Below are 23,977 nucleotides of genomic sequence, written 5' to 3' on the forward strand. Positions count from 1 at the left end.
ACTTTTCAATGAGATTTTGCAATAATGTTTGGCACATCCACTATGCCTTTGTGTCCTGTGAATGTGGCTTGTGGGGAGCTAAATTGGGGCTATCAAGTGCAAGGGAGCCACAACAATAACAACAATAAAACGGGAAAAGCAGGAAGAGGACAAAAAAAAGAAAAGAAAAGACATACAGCAAATGCACAACAAGAGTAAACATCGCTGTCGCTTTTTTTTATTAAAGTGGCTGCACTCGCCATCTGTTTTTTTCAGTGCCTGTGGTGGCGGCGCGTTTGATGGGTAGCCTCATCTCCAGGCTAGATACTGTTTCAAAGTAGACAGCTCATCAAGATGAGTGACAAGTGTTGGGACCTTGCGATGTGACCATCTGAGAGGGAGTTGGCCGAAGGGAAATTGAACAAAAATTAGTAAAAATGGACCTTTGGTGGTGACCGAGGAATTGTATGCAGATCTACATGTCTCTGTTACAGCTTCCTAGTTTGGAACTATAGCAAAAATCGGTCACGATTTTACACTGAAGTCGAGTAAGCTCTCTAATTAGAGCAGAAATGATGGAAACAAGTTACATCTTCATGCAATATTCTGTCAGAATTACTCTTCTTCTGGCTTCAGGACAACGGATTGCGTGTGCCAGAAAGTGAGCTTTAAGGGGACTTTTGAAAGCCAGAAAATCTATAAAAAAAATATTCTGATGATTTTGTGTAATAGGGCAGTAAAATGTTCAGTCATGTCACATTAAATGCATAGCCCTGTGACATGCTTGGCCACGAGGTTAAGCAAGACAAATTCAAGTAATTTCTATTCAGCTTAAGGCATGCTGAATATTGACTCCATGATATACCATGTTAACACAAAACCGCAAATTAAGAATTGATCCTTTCACCAGAAGGATATTTCCATTTTGTGTGTGAAAGAAAAAAAAAAAAAAAAGACGTACTGCTGCTTTCCATTTAGTGCAGAGGGGGGACATTTTCAGTTTCACTGCATGTAGTCCTCATTGAGTTTGCAAGGTCCTTGAGCTGCAGTGAATTCACAGATATCCTCAACTGACTGTGAGAAAAGCCTTAAAGCGAAGAGCGGCTCCATTCCTCTGTAACTCACTGGAAATAAGGAAATGCATGTCAGACCCATACAGTACAATTCCAGTCCCTCAAGTGCCATCCATCATTGAAGGGCAGAACACTAGTTAGAGGGAGGTTCAGCGGCTCTCGGTCCCCATCACACTATGATGGAGAGATGACCCCCGGGGCCTTTCTCTGATGCCGGCTTGAGCTGCCCGACCAACTGAGGTTGAAGTGGATCTGGCCCCTAGCCAGCATCCCCCTCCCCGACGCACAGCGCTCTACCTGCTCTGCGAATCACATCTGGGGTGAGGCTGGGTAAGCCCCAGTGAGAGCAACAGAGCTCTACCGCCACTTTCTATTTCTGCCTCCATAATTATCCTTAAAGTTTCAACTCAGGGTCCCATGGACCTGCCAGTGGACACTCAGCTCAAAGGAGCCTCTCTTATAGCCACGAGCTACACCAGGCTAATTAAGAATTTTTTCTCCATGTGTCTTTATAAACTTGTACTTTCAAGCCCTGCTTTTACACACACATTACCACCTCCAAACCTGCTGCTTCAGCATGCTGTTGCCCAGACTCACTGGCGTAGCGAGAGCAGGCAGCGTGCTATCCAATTTTTGCCTAAGTACAGAGAGCCATCCACTTTTGTTAGAGTAATACATGAGCACATCTAAAGCTTAGGGATACTGGCTTAGGCATACTGGCTCGCTCATTCATTTTACAAGCTTAGTGCTAAAACCGGACATTTTCAGTGGCAGCGTGGTGTTAAAAGCAGTATTTATGGAACCTAATGTGTGCTTATACATGTGTACTTTTCTTTCTGCGCATAATTCAGAACACTCATCTGTTTTTTTATTTTTTTTTCATCCATGTTATATATTCTACATGTGGATAAGAGCAGAGTAGCTTGTGTAGATCTCAATTAAAAGGTAGAGGACTGGGAAATATTCTACTAAATCACTTATGAATTTTGCTTTCTTCTTTTAAATTATTTAAACAACGTTTATATAGGTGTTTTATTATTTAAACAACAATTCCCTCTATTTCCTAGAACATAGCCACCAATACCCAAATACAAAAAGCAAAGCAATTTAATTAGAATTGAACAAAAAAAGGTCTATCCATCTATCTAACTAACTATCTATTTATCTATCTATAGATAGATAGATAGATATATTAGGGCTGTGAAAGTTAATGCGATAATAACGTGTTAACGCAAATTCGTTTTAACGCCACTAATTTCTTTAACACATTAACGCAACTTGCGATTTTTAGGTGGTAGCGGACTCAGTTTTAAAGCTAGAGTGAAGATACTCGTATCATATGAACCTACAAAAAACGAATGAATCCATTTGTACCAACCATGTCATACTAGCATGTTCGAAGGAGGCTATATAGCGCTCCAAACTTACGTTAAATTTTGGCGAGGAAAAACTGGCATGGCCATTTTCAAAGGGGTCGCTTGACCTCTGACCTCAAGATATGTGAATGAAAATGGGTTCTATGGGTACCAACAGATCTCCCCTTTACAGACATGCCCACTTTATGATAATCCCATGCAGTTTGGGGCAAGTCATAGTCAAGTCAGTGTTGTTGCCTGCTGGGCTTGAGTTTGCCATGTTATGATTTGAGTATATTTTTTATGCTAAATGCAGTTCCTGTGAGGGTTTCTGGACAATATTTGTCATTATTTTGTGTTGTTAATTGATTTCTAATAATAAATATATACATATATTTGCATAAAGCAAACATATTTGCCCACTCTCATGTTGATAAGAGTACCAAATACTTGACTAATCTCCCTTTAAGGATTTTGATATAATATATATATATATATATATAGTATAGTATATACTTACTTCTTACTAAACTCATCAATAATTTGACAGAAAATATTGATTTAAAAAAGATTGTATTGCCTCCACTAAAAAAAATAGTCCTCTCGCTGTTTACGAAGATCAGAACTACGTCTTTAGCAACTGTCTGTCATTAATAGCAGCGTTCTGCCATAAAGAAATAACAGACCATATAATGCCGTAATTGACCAATCAGAATTGAGTATTCAAAAAATCCGTATATACACCACAAGAAAAAAACAACACTTATTGCACATATTCAAACTGTAAGAACTACAGCCCAAATAACTTTCCGGTTATGACAAAAACATGCTATTATCACAAAATCCTCCTGTCAGTTGGACACAATGATGAAACTACAGAGAAATCACTTATATGTGTAAAAGAAGGTGGTATGAAATTGAATGCAAGTGGGTAGATGTATTGGAATAATGGGACTTCTATTCTGGATTTCACATGTGGCTGCAATCTCTGGCACAAAATAATATTTCAGTTCGCTCTAAAAGATACTCAGCCAATTACGTACTTTGCTACAGTTAATGGTCTGAGCTGTGATACCGTGTCCTTTCTCTCACATGGCCCCTGTTCAAAGGTCTGGCCTGTCTGCATTCATTTGACAAACACTGTAATGAGTGCGGCCAAAGTTTGGGATGAGTGCGTAGTAGGTCTCATTGTTGGTGATCACACAAGCGAAAGCACATTTTTGGATTCTAATTGGGCGAAGGGAAATGTAGACACATTCAAAACTGTGACGTGTTGACACTTCATCAGTTCCATTTTGGATTCAGCTGCATTCTCCCATAAAGTCATTTGTAAAAAGGGGCTATAGTTAACCATTGTCCACGGTGTCATGGAGGTGTTTAATTCTGCTCCAGTTAGGCTCTTCCACTGACCTATTTGCTCCGGAAAAAATTACAAACAATTGGGGTGGGGGTGGGGGGTGACAAACAGCAGCAGCTGATGTGAGCAGAGCATAATGCGTGTGCTAGAATGAGCTTGGGATTATAAGCGTATTACTCATGACAACTTGCCCCAGGGGACCACTTGGAAGGACTTTTTTCTTCCAAAGAAGCTTCCACAAACTGCCAGTCCCGTGACCTGTCCCTGCTCGGGTGGTGGTAGGCGGGTTTCTATACAACGTCATCACAGAGATGCGCGTGCAGCTTGGGGGCAGAAAGCATAGCATGTCGAGGAGTTGACAATGTTAAATAATATTCCTAGGGGATCACATGCCTTTACTAAAAACAGAGATTATGGATCCAGGCCTGGTGGGCAAAAACATTCTAGTAACACAGCACTAGCAGAGCAGAGGGTGGTCATGGCGAGCTGTCATGCTCCACAGATCGATAAAAATGAACTGATAAACAATCGATCGACCGATACGAAATGTTTATATATATTTAACGACTACGCCTTAAAACTTAGAAGTGAGGCGGGTCGAAATTGCTGTAACGTTACGCGATTATGGCGGGTAAAATGTCGTAACGTCGTGGCAGCTGCTCCTCCTCCCCTGCGGTCATAACAAGAAGTGGCCATCAAGAGGGTCCTCTCTCAAGGTTCCATGGTGGAGAGGAGGTCGTGTTGCTCTGGCTCTATCTGTTTGGCTCGGCGAAGAGGTCTTGTTGCTCTGGCTCTATCTATTTGATGTGAAGAGGAGGTCATGTTACTCTGGCTCTATCTATTTGATGTGGAGAGGAAGTTGTGTTGCTCTGGCTCTATCTGTTTGACGTGAAGAGGAAGTTGTGTTGCTCTGGCTCTATCTGTTTGATGTGGAGAGGAAGTTGTGTTGCTCTGGCTCTATCTGTTTGACGTGAAGAGGAAGTTGTGTTGCTCTGGCTCTATCTATTTGATGTGGAGAGGAAGTTGTGTTGCTCTGGCTCTATCTGTTTGACGTGAAGAGGAAGTTGTGTTGCTCTGGCTCTATCTGTTTGGCGACGCCAGGAAGCTGCTTGACATGACATCCTGGATCCACCTTCTCACATATGTTTACATTATATGTATTGATTTTTGTCATATGGATTGTCTATATTGTATTTTCATTATGTTGTTACTCTGTACACACGACATCTATTACACGTCTGTCTTTCCTGGAAGGGGGATCCCTCCGCTGTTGCTTTTCCTGAGGGTTTCCTTATCCAATGAGAGGGTTTCATTGTAAAGGCCAGAGGGTGTTGTATCCTGTAAAGATTGTAAAGCCCCTGAGGACAATTTGTGATTTGTGATTTTGGGCTATACAATTAAATTGACTTGAATTGACTTAGCTCACGTAATTTGAACTCCAACCGGAGAATCAACCAAACAGACCCTGGTCCGCATAGTCAAACCACACTTATGTCTGATCTAATGTTACCCATTTCATAACAGATGATAATAATAAACAAATCTCAAGCTAATACATCACACGATAATGGAATCTGGTGGTCGGATTCTGCAGGGGTCTAGTATAGTCAACAAGAATCAACAAACAATGCAAAACATACGTTGATTACAACTGGCTGCCAATACGGTTTTGCCCCCTGAATGTGCACGCATCCAGTAATGTTTGTATACAAGAAACCCGTCTATAGGCTGCTGTGCTGGTACGGGCTGGCATGGTCTACCCCACTCAATAGTACTAACAGGCAGCGACTCTGACAAGGCACAATGACATCTGTCTGAGGAAACCCACACCACTGCATCAGCACTACTGGCACCCGGGCAGGGGCCCAAGCTGGCACTCCCAGGACAAACAAAGGCCCATCAGGCTGATGATCTGCCTCCCTGTCTGCGCAGCGTCTTCCCTCCACATCTTTCTTTGTTCAAAATGTTTCTCATGCTTTGTACACAAACCAGATCTTCACAGGGAACTCGTGACGTCAAAGCGGCAATGGCTAAAACTGGTGGCGCCCTGTATGATACTGATATGGCAAGCATTGAAAGCAGAGGAAAATCCCTGACAGGAGTTCAAAAAGAACAAATATACGATGCTACATTCATCATCTGAGAGATCTAAGGCAGGAAAATCAGACAGCATTACTAAAGAACCTCATTATGATGCAAACGCCATTTATTCTATTTTATCTCACCCTTCTCAATAGCCCATATGGCAGCGAGTCCGAACAGAGGAAGACACAGGGAGACCTCACGCTGGGCAACCGGCCACATCAAAATTCCTCCATCTGTGGTCAATTGAGTTTGTGTGTGTGTGTGTGTGTGTGTGCTGGTACCAGCCTTCAATCCACCTGTGTCCTAACGGTGCTAGCCCTCATATCACAGCCAAGATGCCCAACCACTGATCCCCGGAAGAGTGATTATTGTCCAGGTTGGAGTGGACATGACGGGATTGCTGGTCAAACTTGTGTCCCAAGAAGAGGGAAGAGGCCTATCGAGGGTCCCGGGTGACTCATGCCCGGGGTTCTTTATCGGCGACGGGAGGTTAAACAATTTCAGTTATGTGTTATGTGACTCCAGGTTTGTGTTCTGGGGCTCAAAATATGCTCACTGGCATGGGTTGTAGATTAAAAACACTAAAAGGATCTGTCAAGAGTTTTCTTTGTTATGAAAAAATATAATTGATGGAATTATTTGAGAAACTATGTGAAACATAAATCAAGTCAACTCGAGATTTAAAGATAATTAATGTTGCCTGATGTCATCAGCGTCAGCTAAATCAATGTAATGTAATCTTGTGTAACTGTTATTTTATACAATTCATAGTTTTTGCAACCCAGTATCACACTAGGGGCTGGGCAATTTGGAGAATATCAAATATCTCAATATGGATATTGTGACGACATTGTAGGGTTGACCGTTGGTGCTTTGACAAAATATTTACACAATGAGATTTTTGATAAATAATTATCATTAATGTGGATATAAAGAATGATTGGGTCAAGGCAAATAATAGAACAGCTAGAACAGTCTGATAAGTTCTGAAAATGACATCACTTTATAGTAATGCACTAAATGCAGCCTTTTAAACAAGAAAGAGACAACACTTATGCCGTATTACGATATTTCCGATATCCAAAATCAAACATGAAATCTCTTCTCATATCACGATATCAATATAATATCGATATATTGCCCAGCCTTAGTCAGTGTCACGTAAATATTTCACCCGCGTATCAAGGTGCAGTACCGGCAGGGAGCAACAAAACCACTCGCTTAGCCTCTTAGTTAGGTTTAGGAAAAACGTCATGGTTGACCTTAAAATAAGTACGGAAACAATATGTACGGAAATAACGTAGCATAAGGATGGAAAACACATCACAAACTTCACTAAAAAACACATCACAACCGTCACTAACGTCACTAACGTCACTAACGCCACTAACGTAACTTACAAACCACGTGTCTCCTGGTTGAAAGTCATGTGTTTGTTGGATCTATCCACCTCCCCCTCCCTTTTTATTTATACGTCACGTCGCTCTAAGCGTAGCGTATTTTCACGGATGCATTTACATTGCAGTCAGTACAGACTACAACGGCATTCTTATTGCACGATTTTGCTTTGTGCATTATCGTTTCATTCACACTCCTTTCTGCAAGTTTTTAATACTTGGGACTTGAAATGAAAAACAACCAAAATGATGCATTCTTCTTGTAAACCAATCAGTAATAAAACACGGTAACTCACTTTGATTTGACCACTAATCAAAATCTGATCATCAGTGTCTGAAACACGGCGGATGGACAGATGGGACAGACAGTCCTCCGTCTTCCTCTGATTTCACTGTGGAGGACACAAATCATGCATCTTGACAGCAACCAGACGTACAAGATAAGCAGTTTTCATGCTGTCTGAAGCAATCAATTTAAAGAGAATTAAAGAGCTCAGTGATTATGATGAGAGTCTATTAAAGTAAAATAGCACTGTAATCAAAGTGATTTAGAGATTCGGGGGTGTTACGCAACACCCTCCGATGCTAACAAATACATACATGCATGCAGGTGCACAAACACGTGCACGCACTCGCAAACCGATGGATAAACATTTCTGACGAGATTAACCAACAGTTGGGCGATGTGCACGCTACACGTATGAACATGAGAGTGGAAAATACACATGGGGGAAACTGAAATGGAGTGCACTCTAATACAGCCTGAAGACAAGAATTAGAAAAACGGAATGGGAGGAGGGAGCAGCTGCTCAGGCATACGAAAAAAGCAACTCCAGAAATTAATTGCTGCAGATCAGGCAGCATAAATGTCATATATCAGAAATTTTATTACTGTAGTTTGAATCTACTCTAAATTCCAAAGCCAAGAACCATAAGGGAATACGTTGATGTCTATTTCAGTGAACCGGAGACTGTTACAGACCACACACACTCTCCTTCCTCTCTGACTCCGAGTCCAATAAACCAAGGTCATGTTACTTCAGTCGTCTGCAAGGATCTTCAAAAGACACACAAAATTACCAACTAATATAAATCAACAACAATGATTTATTATTTGCTAATAACCAATCTATGGCATTAATATCCTTAATATGAGCATGTCTTGAATAAAGACATTGGATGGAATGGGATGCAGTCACACTGGAATGCCCACCAAGCTCAGGCTAATACCAGTGAAATACACTTAGAGGGATAGTTTGGGTGTTTTGAAGTGGGGTTTTATGAGGTACTTATCCGTAGTCAGTGTATTACTGTACAGTAGCTGACGGTCGGCACACCCCCAGCTTGGAGAAGTAGACAGGAGTTACCGCACAGAACCAAAGCAATGTACTGCTGTGGACGGGGCTGGCAGCAAAACGTATTTCAAAATCAGAAATACTTTGATTATTTGGAAGATTATTCATTTTAGCCACCTAAAAGAAAGTCCCACCTAAAAAAAAAAAATCGATATCAATTTAAGTGTACGCTATATTTATAACATTTTTATTGCTCTACCTTGCCGTCTGACAGTCTTTTCCGACAGGGAACTGAAGCTGTTGTATCAATCTGTGCTCTCACCAATGCCACCAGACTCCATTGAAAAAAATTGTAATTTTACCACGCAGAACACGACGGTTGCTTGTCTACCGTTGCCCTCAATCGGTTGGTTTGTATGTGCTACTGTATGACTTTGGTGAATGCAAACTAACCAAAGTCACAAAATAACACAAACTAACTAACCGATTAAGGCAACGGTAGACCAGCAAGCGTTGTGTTCTGCGAGGTAAAATTACAGATTTTTTCAATGGAGTCTGGTGGCGTTGGCGAGAACGTAGATGGACACAACGGCTTCAGTTCCTCATTGGAAAGGGCTGACTGACGGCAAGGTAAAGCAGCAAAAATATTCTAAATATAGCGTACACTTAAACTGATATTGATTTTTTTAGGTGAGCCTTTCTTTTAGGTGACTAAAATACGTTTTGTTGCCGACCCGTCCACAGCAGTACATTGATTTGCTTCCGTGTGGTAACTCCCGTCTGTTTCTCCAAGCTGGTACCGTCATCTACTGTCAGTAATGCACTGACTATGGATAAGTACCTCATACAACCCCACTTTCAAAACACCCAAAGCTTTACCTTTAATGTCTGACTGACACCATAATTTCCCAAAAGTGGATCTAAAATAGTTCACGAACTCCATCATTCTCCACCGTAGACCGTTGACACTCTCTCACAATGTAGATTCTCGACTGTCAAAGTTCAACTTGTATAACAAAACACACATCCATGTCGATATTTCCAGGGGCCCAGTGATGCAAAGGCTGACAGTCTGGGGTTCATATATTGCATTTTATCCAACTTAAATGGAGTGACACATCATGCTCACCTCCCCATTTTTTGCCTGTCAGTCATCTCTACCGCAATGAATAAAGCTCTGCACCAGTACAACCTGTCACGCTGTCACTCAAAACGCTTAAAAAAAGACTTCACGTCACTATTCAGGTGGAGCTGGGGAGGGATTCCTCTGTCTCGTTTGATTTTTCTGTCTAATCCTTCATTTTATGTGGTCTCTTTGTTATCTCCCTGAAGTGGGAATCACATTTTAATTAGGTCTATCCTTGGTTAGCGGTTCATCTCCGCATCTCCCCTGTCCTATGTGCTCATCCTATGGGCTTTGCTTCCTTGTCAGACACTCTTAGTCCCCGCTCCCTGTCACAATCTAACATCTCCCCCCATCTTGTGCTATCTTTTCATTCTCTAACTGCTCCATCTCCACTCACAATCTTGCTCTCCTGCTGCTGACAACAAAGAGCGCCCTGTCTGACAAAACCTGTTTTCTGCAGATGGGAGAAACACAATAATCAGCTACAACAATGGGAAAAAAAAGAAAAAGAAAATGCACATATTACCCAAGTGCAAAGAGCCGTACCCATGTACAGCCAGTCTGTACATGTATATGAGTGACCAAACCTATCTATTGAATGGGATGTTGACCCCCGGGCGCTGTTCTGTCTTTCAGAGGTTGTTGTGGGTTTTCAGCTTGAGTGAAGATAATGGTATTATATGAAAACCTAAGGAATCCATTGGTACCAAACATGTCATGCTACATTGTCGGGAAGAACGCTAAATAACGCTGCGAAGTTACGCTAAGTTTTGGCGAGGAATAACTGACATGGCCATTTTCAAAGGACCATTTTTTAAAACTTGACCTCATTGTATAAAATGACATGTTGTGACCTCTAGGATAATCACAGCCTCATGAAACTTTAAAGCCACAAACTAGAGATCTAGGGCATTCAGAGGATGTATAGCTTTCCTAGGTATATTGACAATAAGGGGGTTTCTGAGCAGTTTCCAGAACAGAAGTTCTTACTAGTCAATCCCCGAAAAATGGAATTCTTGCAGAAATCTCCAAATGTGAAGAGTTTTTGAAACCAAATCACAGCAAGGCTTTTTCTATGGTGTTCCTCAAGGTCTCTGTGTCTTAATGTGGTATTTTGGAGGGATTATTGATCATTTTTATCAATTCTCAAGTGGTAGGAAATGGTTAAATTTAGCAACAAATCTTTGTAACAAATGGTATCAACCCAAAAATTGCTGCAACAATTTACGAGACATAACAGAGCATGGGAATGTCCATCATAAAACCTATATCATCATGTTCTATGCTCTTATACACTTGCACAATTTATATTAATAATTCTTTATTTCTTATTAATGACTAGACCAACTTGACACACAGTGCTGAGCTGCAACTTTTCAATTCATCTTCAGGTTCTCAGCTTTCAGAGGATGTACACCACTTCTATGTGGCATCTACTGTTGATTATTTATCTACCCCTGAACATCCCCTTTCCCCATCCCTACCCCTCTAAAAAAAGAGGGTGGAATGGTGAGGGGTTAAGCAATCTCTGACCTCTAAAGAGCCAGAGGAAGCTGCTGCGCTACTGGCAGTACGTATCCTCTCCTATACACCCACCAACCCCTCCTATCCTTGAATAGTAGTGTCACTAATTGACATAAATAAATAAACATTTGCAAAACAGATGAATAAGCTAGCTAATGAGACCCAACACAATTGTCTGGTAAAGAGGCGATGCATCACAACGCAAGCTACTAGACTAATAATAGAACTTTGTCATCTGCTGTTTTGGCGTGACGGTGACACATTTTTAGCCTTTGATCCTGCAACGTTTTGCAACCGGGAGTGCTTGGGATTGAAATAGTTTATTTTTCCTCACTTAAAAAAAAAATAAAATCTCCGCACTCAAGATGTACAGCCCCATTGACAAAAGGTACGTCTGTGTCTTTTTCACTGACACTGTGACAAAGTGACTGTCAATGCTGATCAACAGCTCTATCAAGTCTTGGCTGATGCATGCCCTATTTTGTGCGGGGCAGTAAAAAGCCTTATTGCATACCGTTAATAAAATGCACAAAAGCTCTTAAAAACACATATTAATACGACAAACTAATGCAATACAAACAACAAGGGCGAGGCTATCACCATGTTAAAGTGTCTAATCCAGAAAGCAGTGCAATGCAAACTACTATAATGACTGGAAATGCACCATGTGAATCACTTATCATAGTGTGTTACAAGACAGGTAATGGATTATGTTTGGCAGCTTAAGGCGGCAAAATTATTATTATTATGATACACAGTTCACAGAATAGCAGTTACAGCTTATGTTATCTTTTTTTATTTTTTTTATTAATTTAGACCTATGCTGAGACCATCACTGTTCAGCCTGTGGATTGATTACCGTGCCTAGAAAATTATGGCTCCTGCACACCTAAGCTGCGGCGCAACTCGGGTCCAGCTAAGCGGTGAGTAAACACAGTGTTGTCTGCACAGATGTCATGGTTCAGATTTATTTAGAGGGCAAATGCTCCATTAGTTGGGCTTTTTAATTAGCACACTTGTGAGAGAGGGTCATTAAGGATGTCTGACAGTGGACCTGCTGATGAGGAGGATGGAGACACTGCTAACTCCGGCCTTGATCCCACACACACACACAGACACACACATACACCCTCCTACATGAGATCTGCTTAAAAACCAATAACATTTCACACAGTCATCGACAAGCACAGCAAGTCAGCGTCACGGGTGCTACAGCGTTTCCACTCTAAAATGGCCACGGGAGCACAACAACAAATCTTCCACAAATGCCTCCATCGCCAACAACACCCCACACACACAAACACACACACAAAAAAGAGCCTATTTACATTTTACATATTCATAGGGAACAAGACAGAACGGAGAGGATTGTCAGCGTACCGTTTTCAGGGTGCTCGGTCTCTCCAATGCTGCCATCTGGAGTGGTCCTCTCGTAGTGGTCCTCAGGCAGGGTCAGGGGTCCGATGCGAGGGCCAGACGACGACTTGCTGCTGGGAGTCTCCGATTCCTCCAAGCCGCTGTCATAGTAGCTGTGCTGAGAGGCGTCCTGCAGGTCCTGCACGGGGTTGGCGGTGGAGAAGGTCACTCGCCGATGGGGATGCTATAAAAACACGGAGACAACAATCTTCAACACGAGGAAAGTATTTTTTCAACTACACTTTTCCTCTTGTTTGATGCTCTCCGCGGAGACACCCAGCAGGTTGCGCGGTAACAGTTGCAGCTCAAAAAGCTCTGCCATTGAAGACTGCCGTCTGAATTGCGCTGGCCTCATAAAGTTCACTCTTCAAAAGTCAGAAAATAGCATTAAATATTAAACACTCTTAAATATTAAACAGTCTTTTGCACTGTTATTATTCTGCAGATTATATAAGGTAGGAATATATGAAGAGAGGGAGGTTACGGACAATAATGAGTGTGCAAATTAGCAGCAGCAGAATAAATTGAAACAAAAAAAATTCATACGTTATTGAAATATCCCATACTATACCAAAACATTTAAGTACCTAAATGTGGGACATGTCTTTAAATATGCTGTCTGATACTGTCCTGTATATGTGAAGAATGATTAAAATCTATGTGTATGCTTTAAATAATGAATAAGACGATGTACTGTTCAAGAACTTGTTTAGATTAATGTGTCGACACTAGGGCTGTCAAAGTTAACGCGATAATAACGCGTTAATGCAAATTTGTTTTAACTCCACTCATTTCTTTAACGCATTAATGCAACTTGCGATTTTTAGGTTGTTTAGGTCAGTTTTAAAGCTAGAGTGAATATACTGGCGTCATATGACACTAGAAAACTTAAGGAATCTATTGGTATCAACAACTTCATATTAGCTTGTTGCGGAGGAAAACTCAAAACTTACTCAAAATTTTGGTGAGGAAAAACTGTCATGGCGATTTTCAAAGGGGTCCCTTGACCTCTGACCTCCAGATATGTGAATGAAAATGAGTTCTATGGGAACCCATGAGTCTCCCCTTTACAGATATGCCAACTTTATGATAATCACATGCAGTTTGGGGCAAGTCAGAGTCAAGTTAGCACACAAGCATATTTGTCTACTTCCATGTTGATAAGAGTATTAAATACTTGACGAATCTCCCTTTAAGGTACATTTTCAATAGATAAAAAAATACGCGATTAATTAGTGATTAATCGTGATTACCTATGGACAATCATGCGATTAATCATGATTAAATATTGAAGTCAATCACTATCAAATCCTTTTTAAAGTATCCCGGCATGTTGATACTGTGCGTGATGTACAACTCATCTATGAAAATGAAATAGCTTAGATCCAGGGTGCAGAATGTGAAGAATTTCATTATTAGTCTTCCATCTTATCAAGAGCTCCAGATGGAGGTGGAGTACAGAGTGTACAGAAAAAAATAAAATGTACAAATGTCATGTGTATTATTGTCAGTCATTTATACAATTAGACACGGTTACATTTATATATTCTGACACAAATATTTGTAGAAATGACAAAATGTTATATAACAGATGTGTCTTTTTTCCATATTGGGATTTGATATAGATACATTTTTTAGAAGGGTGTTTTTGTGTTATTGTACATGTATTAAATATTTCTTCTTCCCTTTTTCCTCTACCTTAATGTAATGTGATATTTTTGAACGTAGGTGAACACTTTGACCTAGTTAATAAAAATATTGTGGCATGGAGTAGTGTGTAGGCGTTACCTTTTCTTTACAATTAGACCCAGAACATTTAATTAGAAAGAGGTAGACTATGTAAAAAGCTTTTGATGTATGGAGACTATACATTAGCACAAAGGTGAAGGCAAACATTATAGAAAAAGGGTCATATGGTGTCACAGAAAAGTGAAAAGTATTATCATTGCTGTTATTATCATTATTAGTCAGACAAAAGTTTAATTTTCTAAATCCTCCGCCGCCAAATGAATTCTGATGACAATGATTGGTACACTAATCAGTAGCCCCAGTGAGCTACTTCCTATCTCCATATTTTAATATTTCCCTTCTACACAGCTTTTGATGTTTAACCGAGTGGAAAGCTAGACAATATTTCTGCAGTTTAACTAAAAAATAAAAGGAATCCCAAGAAGATCTAAATAAGGCTAACAAGAAGAACAAAACAGAAATACAGTTTTGTGACAGTCACTATTTTGCCAGAATTAGAATATTAGATCTGCTGATGAGATTTTATAAGAGAATAAATGAATGAATAAAAACACTGATGAAATCCTGAATTTGATCGCTTGAAGAGGAGCAGAGCGACAAATAATAAATCATTCCAACATCACACCCTTTATCAAATTGAATGGCTTGTAAATACAGTTAGGAGACCATTAAATTTCCTCCACCGAAGATCAGTTTACTAATGGCTACTTGCCACCGATCCACAACAGAAAGATGACTCCTTACGGCGCGCGTGCAATCATACTCTCCCCCACCTCCCCCAACCACCACCACCACCACCCACCACCCACACACATGAGCACCTCTCGTAAAAGTCAGGAAAGCACTGATACAGCAGAACAGGCCTGCCTCTGCTGCACGAGTCAGCCCGGATCAATACCACGGCTCTGTGCTTTCTACCATTCAACCACTTTTCTGGCAAACAAATCCATGCTAGAAATCATTCCAACCATCAGCCTTTTTAGTCCATATACGCACCCAGATATTGAGAAATGCTTTTAGAGCACGGGTAAGTGCTATCAACACCGTGTTGTTAATGCCGTTGGTGGGCTTCAACATATTTCCAGAAACCTGTTCATCTCCCCATCATCTCGACCAGTCACATTTTCCCTCAGATGCATCTCTCGCTCTTTCATCTATATAATGGTTATGTGAGGGGTGCATCATGCTTTTTTCTCCCAGCAGTGCTACTACATCGCTACATCAATAACTCACACATAGTTTACAGCAAGAAAGATGTCTTGGACTTTTTTCTGTTATTTTTAACATTTAAAGCGGCAGTAGGCAGAATGTTTTGGGCATCATTGAGCAAAAAATCCATAATAACCTTTCAGCATATTATAATTCAAGTGTTCTGAGATAACTAGACTTGTGCACCTCCTCATAGCTCTGTTTTCAGGCTTTAAAAAATCTAGCCAGGGATGGGAGACTTTGGCCAATCACAAGTCGTTTCAGAGAGAGAGCGTTCCTATTGGCTGTTCATTCAATGAAGGAAGCTGTCAATCACTTGTGAACGCCGATCAAATGGTCAAACTGGGCAGCGCTGATCAAATATGAATCAATATTCTGTTACTGTAATGCCTAATTCTTGCGTAAAATGTTTCCATAAACATCTTGTAGTGTACTGCTTAGCTGTAAAATGAGAACGTTTGCTCCGGCTGGTGGGCGGTGCTTGGTATTTCCTCAACTGATCTCAACATGGCTGCCGGGTCACAAACTTTCTCATTTTACAGCTAAACAGTACACTACAAGATGTTTCTGAAAACATTTAAGGTGGGAAATAGGCATTACAGTAACAGAATATTGATAAATATTTGATCAGCGCTGCCTAGTTTGACCATTTGATTGGAGTTTGCGAGTGATTGACAGCTGCTCAGAGATGGCAAGGCTCCAGCTCGGCTCTGATTGGTTGTTTTCCTCCGGTCTGTGAAATCCTGCAGATGCAATTAGGAGCACCGGAGGACACCGGAGGACACAGAGGCACATGATTTTTTCTTCAGATTACCTCTCTCATGCACTACTGTCAGGATATAGTGACCGTTTTATAAATATAACTTTTTTTAAATGACATTTGCTCCATTTCTACCAACTGCTGCTTTAACTGAAACTAAATTTTCAAACAAAAATGAAAGATTCTTGAAAATAACCGACTTTTCATGTCATTGTTTGCGATAGTGATTTGTACGCTTGGTGCACAAACGAGAAAACGAGGGCAATGAGAGGGTTTTGTGGAATAAAAATACGACATTTGTTTTCTTTCTATTAAACATGCTCTTTGATTCGTGCATATATACACAATAAGTAAGTAAGAACATCATCATCATTACTCACACAGAATGTAATTAATCTAATTCAAATTCCAACAATACAACAGTACGGATTGTGAAAATGGACCAACTCTTCCGTAACGCCACACAATAGTGAATTATTCTACTATTGTTTCTGTGCTACTTCAATAAACTTGCTATTGACCCACGAGGCTGGGTCGCCAGACATGATGTATTTCAACGGTGCATTCCGAAAATATGATCAGGAGGTCGCTGAGACTGTTTAAATGTTAGGGGGCATTTAGTTGTTTAAATATGGATTCTTGCTTAAACTCTTCCTCAAGGCATCACTCCAGAGAGTCAGCATGTTTCCCGGGTATGATAACTAGCTAAGGCTGCAGAGATGGGAAATAGATTCTCCTTTTAGTCAGAGCACAAATCCTTTGCCAGGGCCTTAGGGGGCTGCAGGGATGCGGCAAGACGGAAGGATGGAAAGGGGAGGCTGAGCAGGAGTGGGGAGTTGGTCAGGCAGACACGGACGGCGCTTTGGCTGGAGGGGACAAGCAGAAGGATTAGATTCTGGGAGACTGGAGGCGGGAGAGGGGGGGATTGTTTGGGCATTGTGGTAGGAGTAAGAAGCTACGGGGCTGAGAATGAAAGAGGGGACATTTACGGTGACATCTGAATTCATAGCCCCATTTAGATTGGGCTAAAATGGCCTCATTTATACGCCTAATATTACAATCCCAACGCAGATGGAAAGATACAGCGAGATTCCGGCTTTACAAGGGGACCAGGACACATTTTAGAGTAGCAATAAACAGCAATCATCCACTTCCTATACCTAAAGCTCCTGTAGCCCTTCGGAGACACTTTTTTTTTCTGTCAGACTGCCAGAAATATTATATACAACCTACTGCCTCCAAGCCACATATGGATACAGCTGAATATTTCCACTGCTGCCAGAAAGCCAGAAAGAGACACTGCCAGCTAGACAACAATGTCGTTATCGCTTCAATTCATTACTGTGTGCATGATATGACGAGGTACAGTATTTCATGGTCAAGTGTCAAATGGAAAGCGATCACAGTACACTGGTTTGTTATATGAATTGCGCCAATTTCCCCTTTATACAATGACAAATCAGCTGTCCTCCGCTACATAAAAACAGAAAACAAAGAGAATGGCAGCTGCTGTATGTCCGCCTATTTGCCGCGAGCTATTCAGTGCCATAGATCTTACACTTATCTACAAACCAACTACCCCATCACCATTGTGCTGCTTTACTGTCTTGAACATAATGCATATGACAAAACAGCGCACTGTTTCCCTGTACTGAATGACAACCTGTGCCTTTATTTCCTGACTTCTCTGGATTTTCAGTTGACAAAATGTCATATTAAAAAGGCCTTGTCACAGGAAATAAAACATTCTTCAGGCACTCTTAGGCACAGCGAGGAGAAAAGGTATATTAAAAGCCTTTTGATGTGCTTGTATTTGTGGTTGTTATGTAAGCGGAGGGTACTCGTTAACAGAAGAACTATTGATGCAATACAAAAACCTGTATCAGAAAAGACAGTGGATCTCATAAGCACTACACCGGGGGTACACGTTAGGCATGCATGCCAATAGAGTGGTGCAGGCATGGCTTATTTTTGTAGGCCAGCCCGGAAATTAACATCGCCCTGGGTTCCCTCAACTAAATCCCAATGGGATTTTTTCCATTGGATTTCAGATTATTGCAGAAAATAGCACACGTTTATGATACTTACACGTTTTGTAAGACTTCGACTTCGAGACAGGGGAACTGGAAGTGCTAAAATGCTAAAATTTTCGGGTTTTAGGACTCATTCCTGCAAGACTCTATGGTGGCACGCAGTAACTTAACCAATGGAACACTAGCAATAAGTGTGAAAGAGAGTTTTTTGGAAATTGCCCTCTCATCTGCATGCCAAATTTCTTTTCACTCTTTCCCAGCCATTGACAGTTGTGCAGCCTGTTAGTCATGGTCGTTTTTTTCCACCCACCCGCATTCGGCAAAGACCCGCCCTACTCTGCCTCTGATGGGCTGGTATTCTTTTGCAGAATTAGTTAAAGGTCTTATTGATAAAATTTTTAGGTAGACGAATATTTAAAAAATAAAATAATACATCCACAGAACCTTTAGAAAGGTGCCAAATAAAAGTATGGCTTTTCCTGAAAGGAATTATTATGATTGTGAATCAATCTTTTTAAAAATGTTGGCGGGTCCAAAAAGAATGTTTTGATATCTGACATTTGGTTCCCACTTCTAACAAGGCCTGTGAGCCAACAGTAAAACAACGTTGGCATCACATGGTATCTCTGGGTCGTCAGTTAGTGTGGAAAAAAACAGATAAATGGCTGAAATTGACGGTAAGTGCCTGGCAACGACTTGTTGTGAAGTAAATGCAATTGAACGAGGGAGGGAGAATGCAACATCTAGTGGCTGAATGTTATCAATAGCACCTTTAAGTTTATTGCTGATGAACACGTTTGGGTTGGTAGGGTTAATGATTTCAACTCAGATGTGGATGTTTTCATAAGGATGGCAGCCTTCTTGTAAAGCGCTCTCATATATAATTACACTGTCCTGATTATGGGAGGAAAAAGTTTTTTTTTTTTTAATATTGCTATGCACGTTGCCTTTATGGATGAAATAAAATTACAGATCCGTTGGAGATTTTAAATTTTGATGTGGGTCCATAATTAAACTTAATGTTAAACTTAATGTTAAACTTAATGTTGATATGGTACACTGATTAACAAGAAACATTAAAATGGCACTTCATCAAAAAGGTTGCCGACCCCTGCACTACACCTTCTCTCCCTCTCATCCCTCCAATTGATTTGTACAAGCCGACATAAAATATATAGACACACACATAGAGCATGCATCTATAGGGTGAGTAATAAAGACCACACTTCAGTTATTGGTGGATTTTGCAATGTCTGAGTTGCACTTGCTGATGACTATATACCCGATAATAAAAACAAGGAGATACCACAAGACAATATGACATAACTTAGCTTAAAACAACAACGACAAGGAGAGATATAGACTGAAGCAGATACCAGTAATGGATGATCTACGTGAGTTAAATCATGAGCTTGACGTTGAGACTGGCAGCCCATATCAGACTTTTGGCTGAGACATCAAAATAGATATTTCATTTTATCAAATCAGATTCACACCAAATTCATGGGCAGTTTGATATCTGATTTAAAAATTGCCCTTTACATCAACCCGCAATTTGACACATATCAGTGACGTCACGTCCAGAGGGCTGTTAGCTGGCTGCGGCTGCTGCAAAAAAACATACATCAACCACCTCTGTCACTAATGTTGTCTGGTGTGATGGAGGGCTTCTGCACTGAGACTAGATATTGCTATGGTGTGAAGAGCGAGAGGATACATCTCCATTATTCACCCAGCCTGCAGCTTGCTGTTTTGTGCCTGTATTGGGAAAAAAAATGCACCACCACCACCGCCAGTTTGCGAATGTGCTCACGCCTATGTCGTTTCCACAGCAACTGACGCAGATGGGTTATTGTTAATGGTTATATCTAATCACTTGCAAATAAACAGTCTGGACAGTCTGTCCTAAAGATTGGATTTGAAATAAAAAATAATGCATGTGCCTGCAGCTTGAATGAAGGAATAAAAAGGGGGTTCCTGGGGCAAATGGCTGCGCCTAAGCAACGAGGATAGCATTCTGGTGACTGCGGAGCATCAATATTGCCATTGCTGATTTGCACCGCTGATCCCTGATGGGACGGCAGACCCCACTGCTGTCTTGCTCTCCCGTAGTCCCCAGTCCACTGTGAATGCCCTGGAGCTACCTGACACCACTCTGCCGTCAGGTGCCCTGACATCCAGCCAAGCCTCGCTGATTGCCAGTGCGTATAGGGCTGCTGGTACTTATGCAGATGGGAGAAAAAAAAAAGCTTTTCCATCGTCTCTGCCACTTCTCGAGCTGACTTCCAGCAGAGTTGCAGGTTAGATGCAGTGTTTGAATGTCTATCTCGTGCATCCAAGTTTGTGTTTTGACTGATCTGCATGTGAACATTTGGTGATCAAGCTGGCGACTGCATTGTCTGTACTTTAACTACCTTGTAGAAATGATTCCCCGGCGTACTGCATTTCACAGCAAGTGGCGGCTTAATGGTTGGTGCATATGGTGGGGCTACAATCCATATAGTGTAGTGGCAGCAGGGTATAACAGAATATTAACATAATAATAAAGTACATTGAGTATATATAACTCAAAAGATATTATTATTATAGCAGAATAGTACTCTGGTGATTCTTCTACACCTCCATTTGATATGAATTTTAATAACAGATTTGAAGCTTGAGGAAGCATTTAATCTTTGAGGCATTAACCTCTGAATTTTAAGCCGAAGTGGCTGATACCCCACTTATAACACTTTGATCATATCGCCATTTATGCTACCCTGACTGCTTGCTAAAACAAGTCAAATATTGCATCATTTCTTATGAATTAATCATATTATGTTTTTTCTAAATCAATCCAGTTATCTATTTTCTTCCAGACACAAATAACAACATGTGCTAGATTGGTGTAGAGTAGTAAAAAAAATAAATACATGATGTTCTAATTGCAGTAATCTAAATGGTAAAAATCATATTTTTTTCCAAAAGCTGGAACCAACAGCAGAGCAACATTGCATTTGAATAAAAATATCTTGTTACTTTCCATGTCCAATGTGTAACTACGTATTTGTCACAGTTAGTTTGTTGCCAAATGTTTATTCAATTTATTACAGAGTTATTGTTTAAACTGAGTCACTGTGACCAGTGAAACATGCTGAATATTCAGAAGTTCAGTCAGAGGTGCAAAGTACAACAAGCGCCTGAGTTTCATACCTTTGAAGAAGACACATGTATGGGGAAAAACAACCAACTAAACATCCTCATTGCTATGTTGTGTAGCAAGTTAGGTGCAATGTGCTAGTAGAAAATATGGCTTCTGCAAAGACAGTTAGGTGCAGTATCTTTTCTTGTAATAAAAATAAGGCAGCTGCTATTAGTACCCAGGTGTCAGTAGCCAACAATATTATTTGCACCTGGTGCGGAATAGCGTAGTGTATATAGTAATATGTAATAGTGTATATAGCATGGCAGAGACAAGCACCCAGGTATCCGTAGCAAACAATGCTATTTGCACCAGACCCAGGCACACATTTGCTACTGCATGTATATGTACTGTATGTATGAGCAGTTTTGTTGCCTAAATTTAACCAAACTGCAACTGAAAAAAGAAATCAATAAATCAACTTAATGTAAAAATAAGCATCTCAGGGGACTTAAACCCTGGCCTCCAAGGTAAAGGCTTTGAGTTTGACCCATTAGTCCATCATAATCTACTCTCTACACATACTTTTTTTCACTCTTTATATTATTACTGCTATTACTACCACTAATCTTGGCTAGCTAGCTATTGTTAAATTAAGTAGCATATGCAGCTTGGCCGTGTGTAAATAGCCAAATAGCTGCCGTGTGACTATTCTCACTCGGGTGCAAATAGACACTCCGTAAAAGTAAACTAGTAAAATGGGAGGCTTCAGAAGTTAAAGAATGTGTTTCACACAGAGACCAGTGGGCAACCTCCGGGTCTGAGAAGTAAGGCCAATGTGGAAGTGCCTTAAACTTGCATTCTTTCTAATAGCCAGCAGGGGGCGACTCCTCTGGTTGCAAAAAGAAGTCTGATTGTATAGAAGTCTATGAGAAAATGAGCCTACTTCTCACTTGATTTATTACCTCAGTAAACATTGTAAAAATGAGTTTATGGTCTCAATCGCTAGTGTCAAGTCTTCTTCAATACAGCATGATGTTCATTTAGTAAATTATGGTCCCATTTAGAGTCAAATAGATGATAAAGCAAGGTATGCTTTAAGGCGTGGATATCTTGTGATTGACAGGTCGCTACCATGGCGTTGTCTGGTTTGGGAGTTATCCGTGTTTTCATCTTAGAACTTTAACCTTTTCAAAGTGTGTTTTCAGTTCATGAAAGTTAATTGTAAAATTTTTGGTCGCCTGTCTTATTCAGCGTTCCGTTGTACTTAGCTCCACCCTCTCATGTTACTTCTGGTTGCAAAACAACAAGATGGCGAAAGGCAAATACCAAGATGGCGAAGGCCAAAATGCCAAACTCCAGGCTTCAAAACGGCAGTCCACAAACCAGTGGGTGACGTCAAGGTGACTATGTCCACTCCTGATATACAGTCTATGACAGAGACAGGCGGAGAGAGAGATAAATCTGTAAGGTTATGAGCACAAGCTGCGTTTCATTTTGTTTACAATGGAGTGCTTTTAACCGGTTGCAAAGCCAAACAGCTATAGTATACTTCACTGGAATACACTCAACTTTTCAAGCTGCAGGAAACCTATGTGGCCCTGTTTATCAATCCTGAGGTATATCGCATGTGTACTGGAGCTAGAAGCCAGACTTTTTTTTTCCTATTGAATCGCAGCCATGTGTCTCTCAGATATTATGAAATGGGTTTTCTGCCCATGTTAAAGGAAACGGCTGATGTCTCAGTGCCCCTGTGATATGAAAAATTCAATTTAAAAGGATGAGAGAAAGAATGGTGCACGGCCTATTTTCATTCCCCCCACATTGAGAGATATGAGAATGATGTTCTGTTGTGTGGAGGAAATGATGCCAATCGTGCTGCGGAGAAATTCCTTCATAATTCAATTCAATTTCTGTCTAAATCCCAATGGCGAGCTCCTCTGCCAAAAGAGAGGCAGAATGACAGAGACAAAAGGGTAGGGCTGGAGACGGAGATGGAGGAAGACGAGGGACTAAAGATTGAGACTGAAACAATGGAGAAATAGAGACAGAGTCGCAGAGAGCAGCCAGACTCGCTGAAAAGGTAAGAGGAGGAGACAGCGATACAAAGTGGAAGGGTAGAAAAATGTTTTAGTAATGATTCGTTTTGATAAGTGTGGAATTTTAAGTATCGCCAACTAATTTTCTTTAATTACCTCCGTGCACTGTCTGACAGAAGCAGAGAAAAACATTTTTTTGTTGAGATCCAACACGGAAAACTGCTTTTTTGCGAAGAAGAGTTCAGACTAAACCTATAGTGTATACATTTTCTGTTATTCTAACTGCAGCATTAGTTCCGAAAATGTGCATGTAAACTCTTTGATAGCCTGCGAGAGTTCCCCCTCTGAGCGTGGGACTTAGAATTTCCATTTAGTTACAATCTTTGTGAGTACATCCTGGCTCTGGCATTTTGGGGCGTGTATGCAGGAATCAATGAGCTGCTGCCTCTGAAGGCAGAG

The 23,977-nt window shown here is 40.7% G+C and overlaps 1 protein-coding gene across 4 annotated transcripts in view; it reads right to left on the reverse strand.

Moving 5' to 3' along the window:
* Nucleotides 1-23,977, reverse strand: part of pcdh1a (protocadherin 1a) — a 122,595-nt gene that overhangs the window by 19,998 nt on the left and 78,620 nt on the right. For 2 of the 4 annotated variants that reach the window (XM_074611092.1, XM_074611090.1), the window contains 2 exons: nucleotides 12,572-12,791; nucleotides 7,543-7,638 (listed from right to left, as the gene is read on the reverse strand). In XM_074611092.1, the coding sequence (XP_074467193.1) occupies nucleotides 7,574-7,638; nucleotides 12,572-12,791 (285 nt within the window). In that variant the 3' untranslated portion in view covers nucleotides 7,543-7,573. The remainder of the gene's footprint in view (nucleotides 1-7,542; nucleotides 7,639-12,571; nucleotides 12,792-23,977) is intronic. The other 2 variants (XM_074611088.1, XM_074611089.1) reach the window with 1 other exon arrangement.

This window comes from Sebastes fasciatus, chromosome 16 (assembly GCF_043250625.1).
Source record: "Sebastes fasciatus isolate fSebFas1 chromosome 16, fSebFas1.pri, whole genome shotgun sequence".
Classification (NCBI taxonomy): Eukaryota; Metazoa; Chordata; class Actinopteri; order Perciformes; family Sebastidae; genus Sebastes; species Sebastes fasciatus.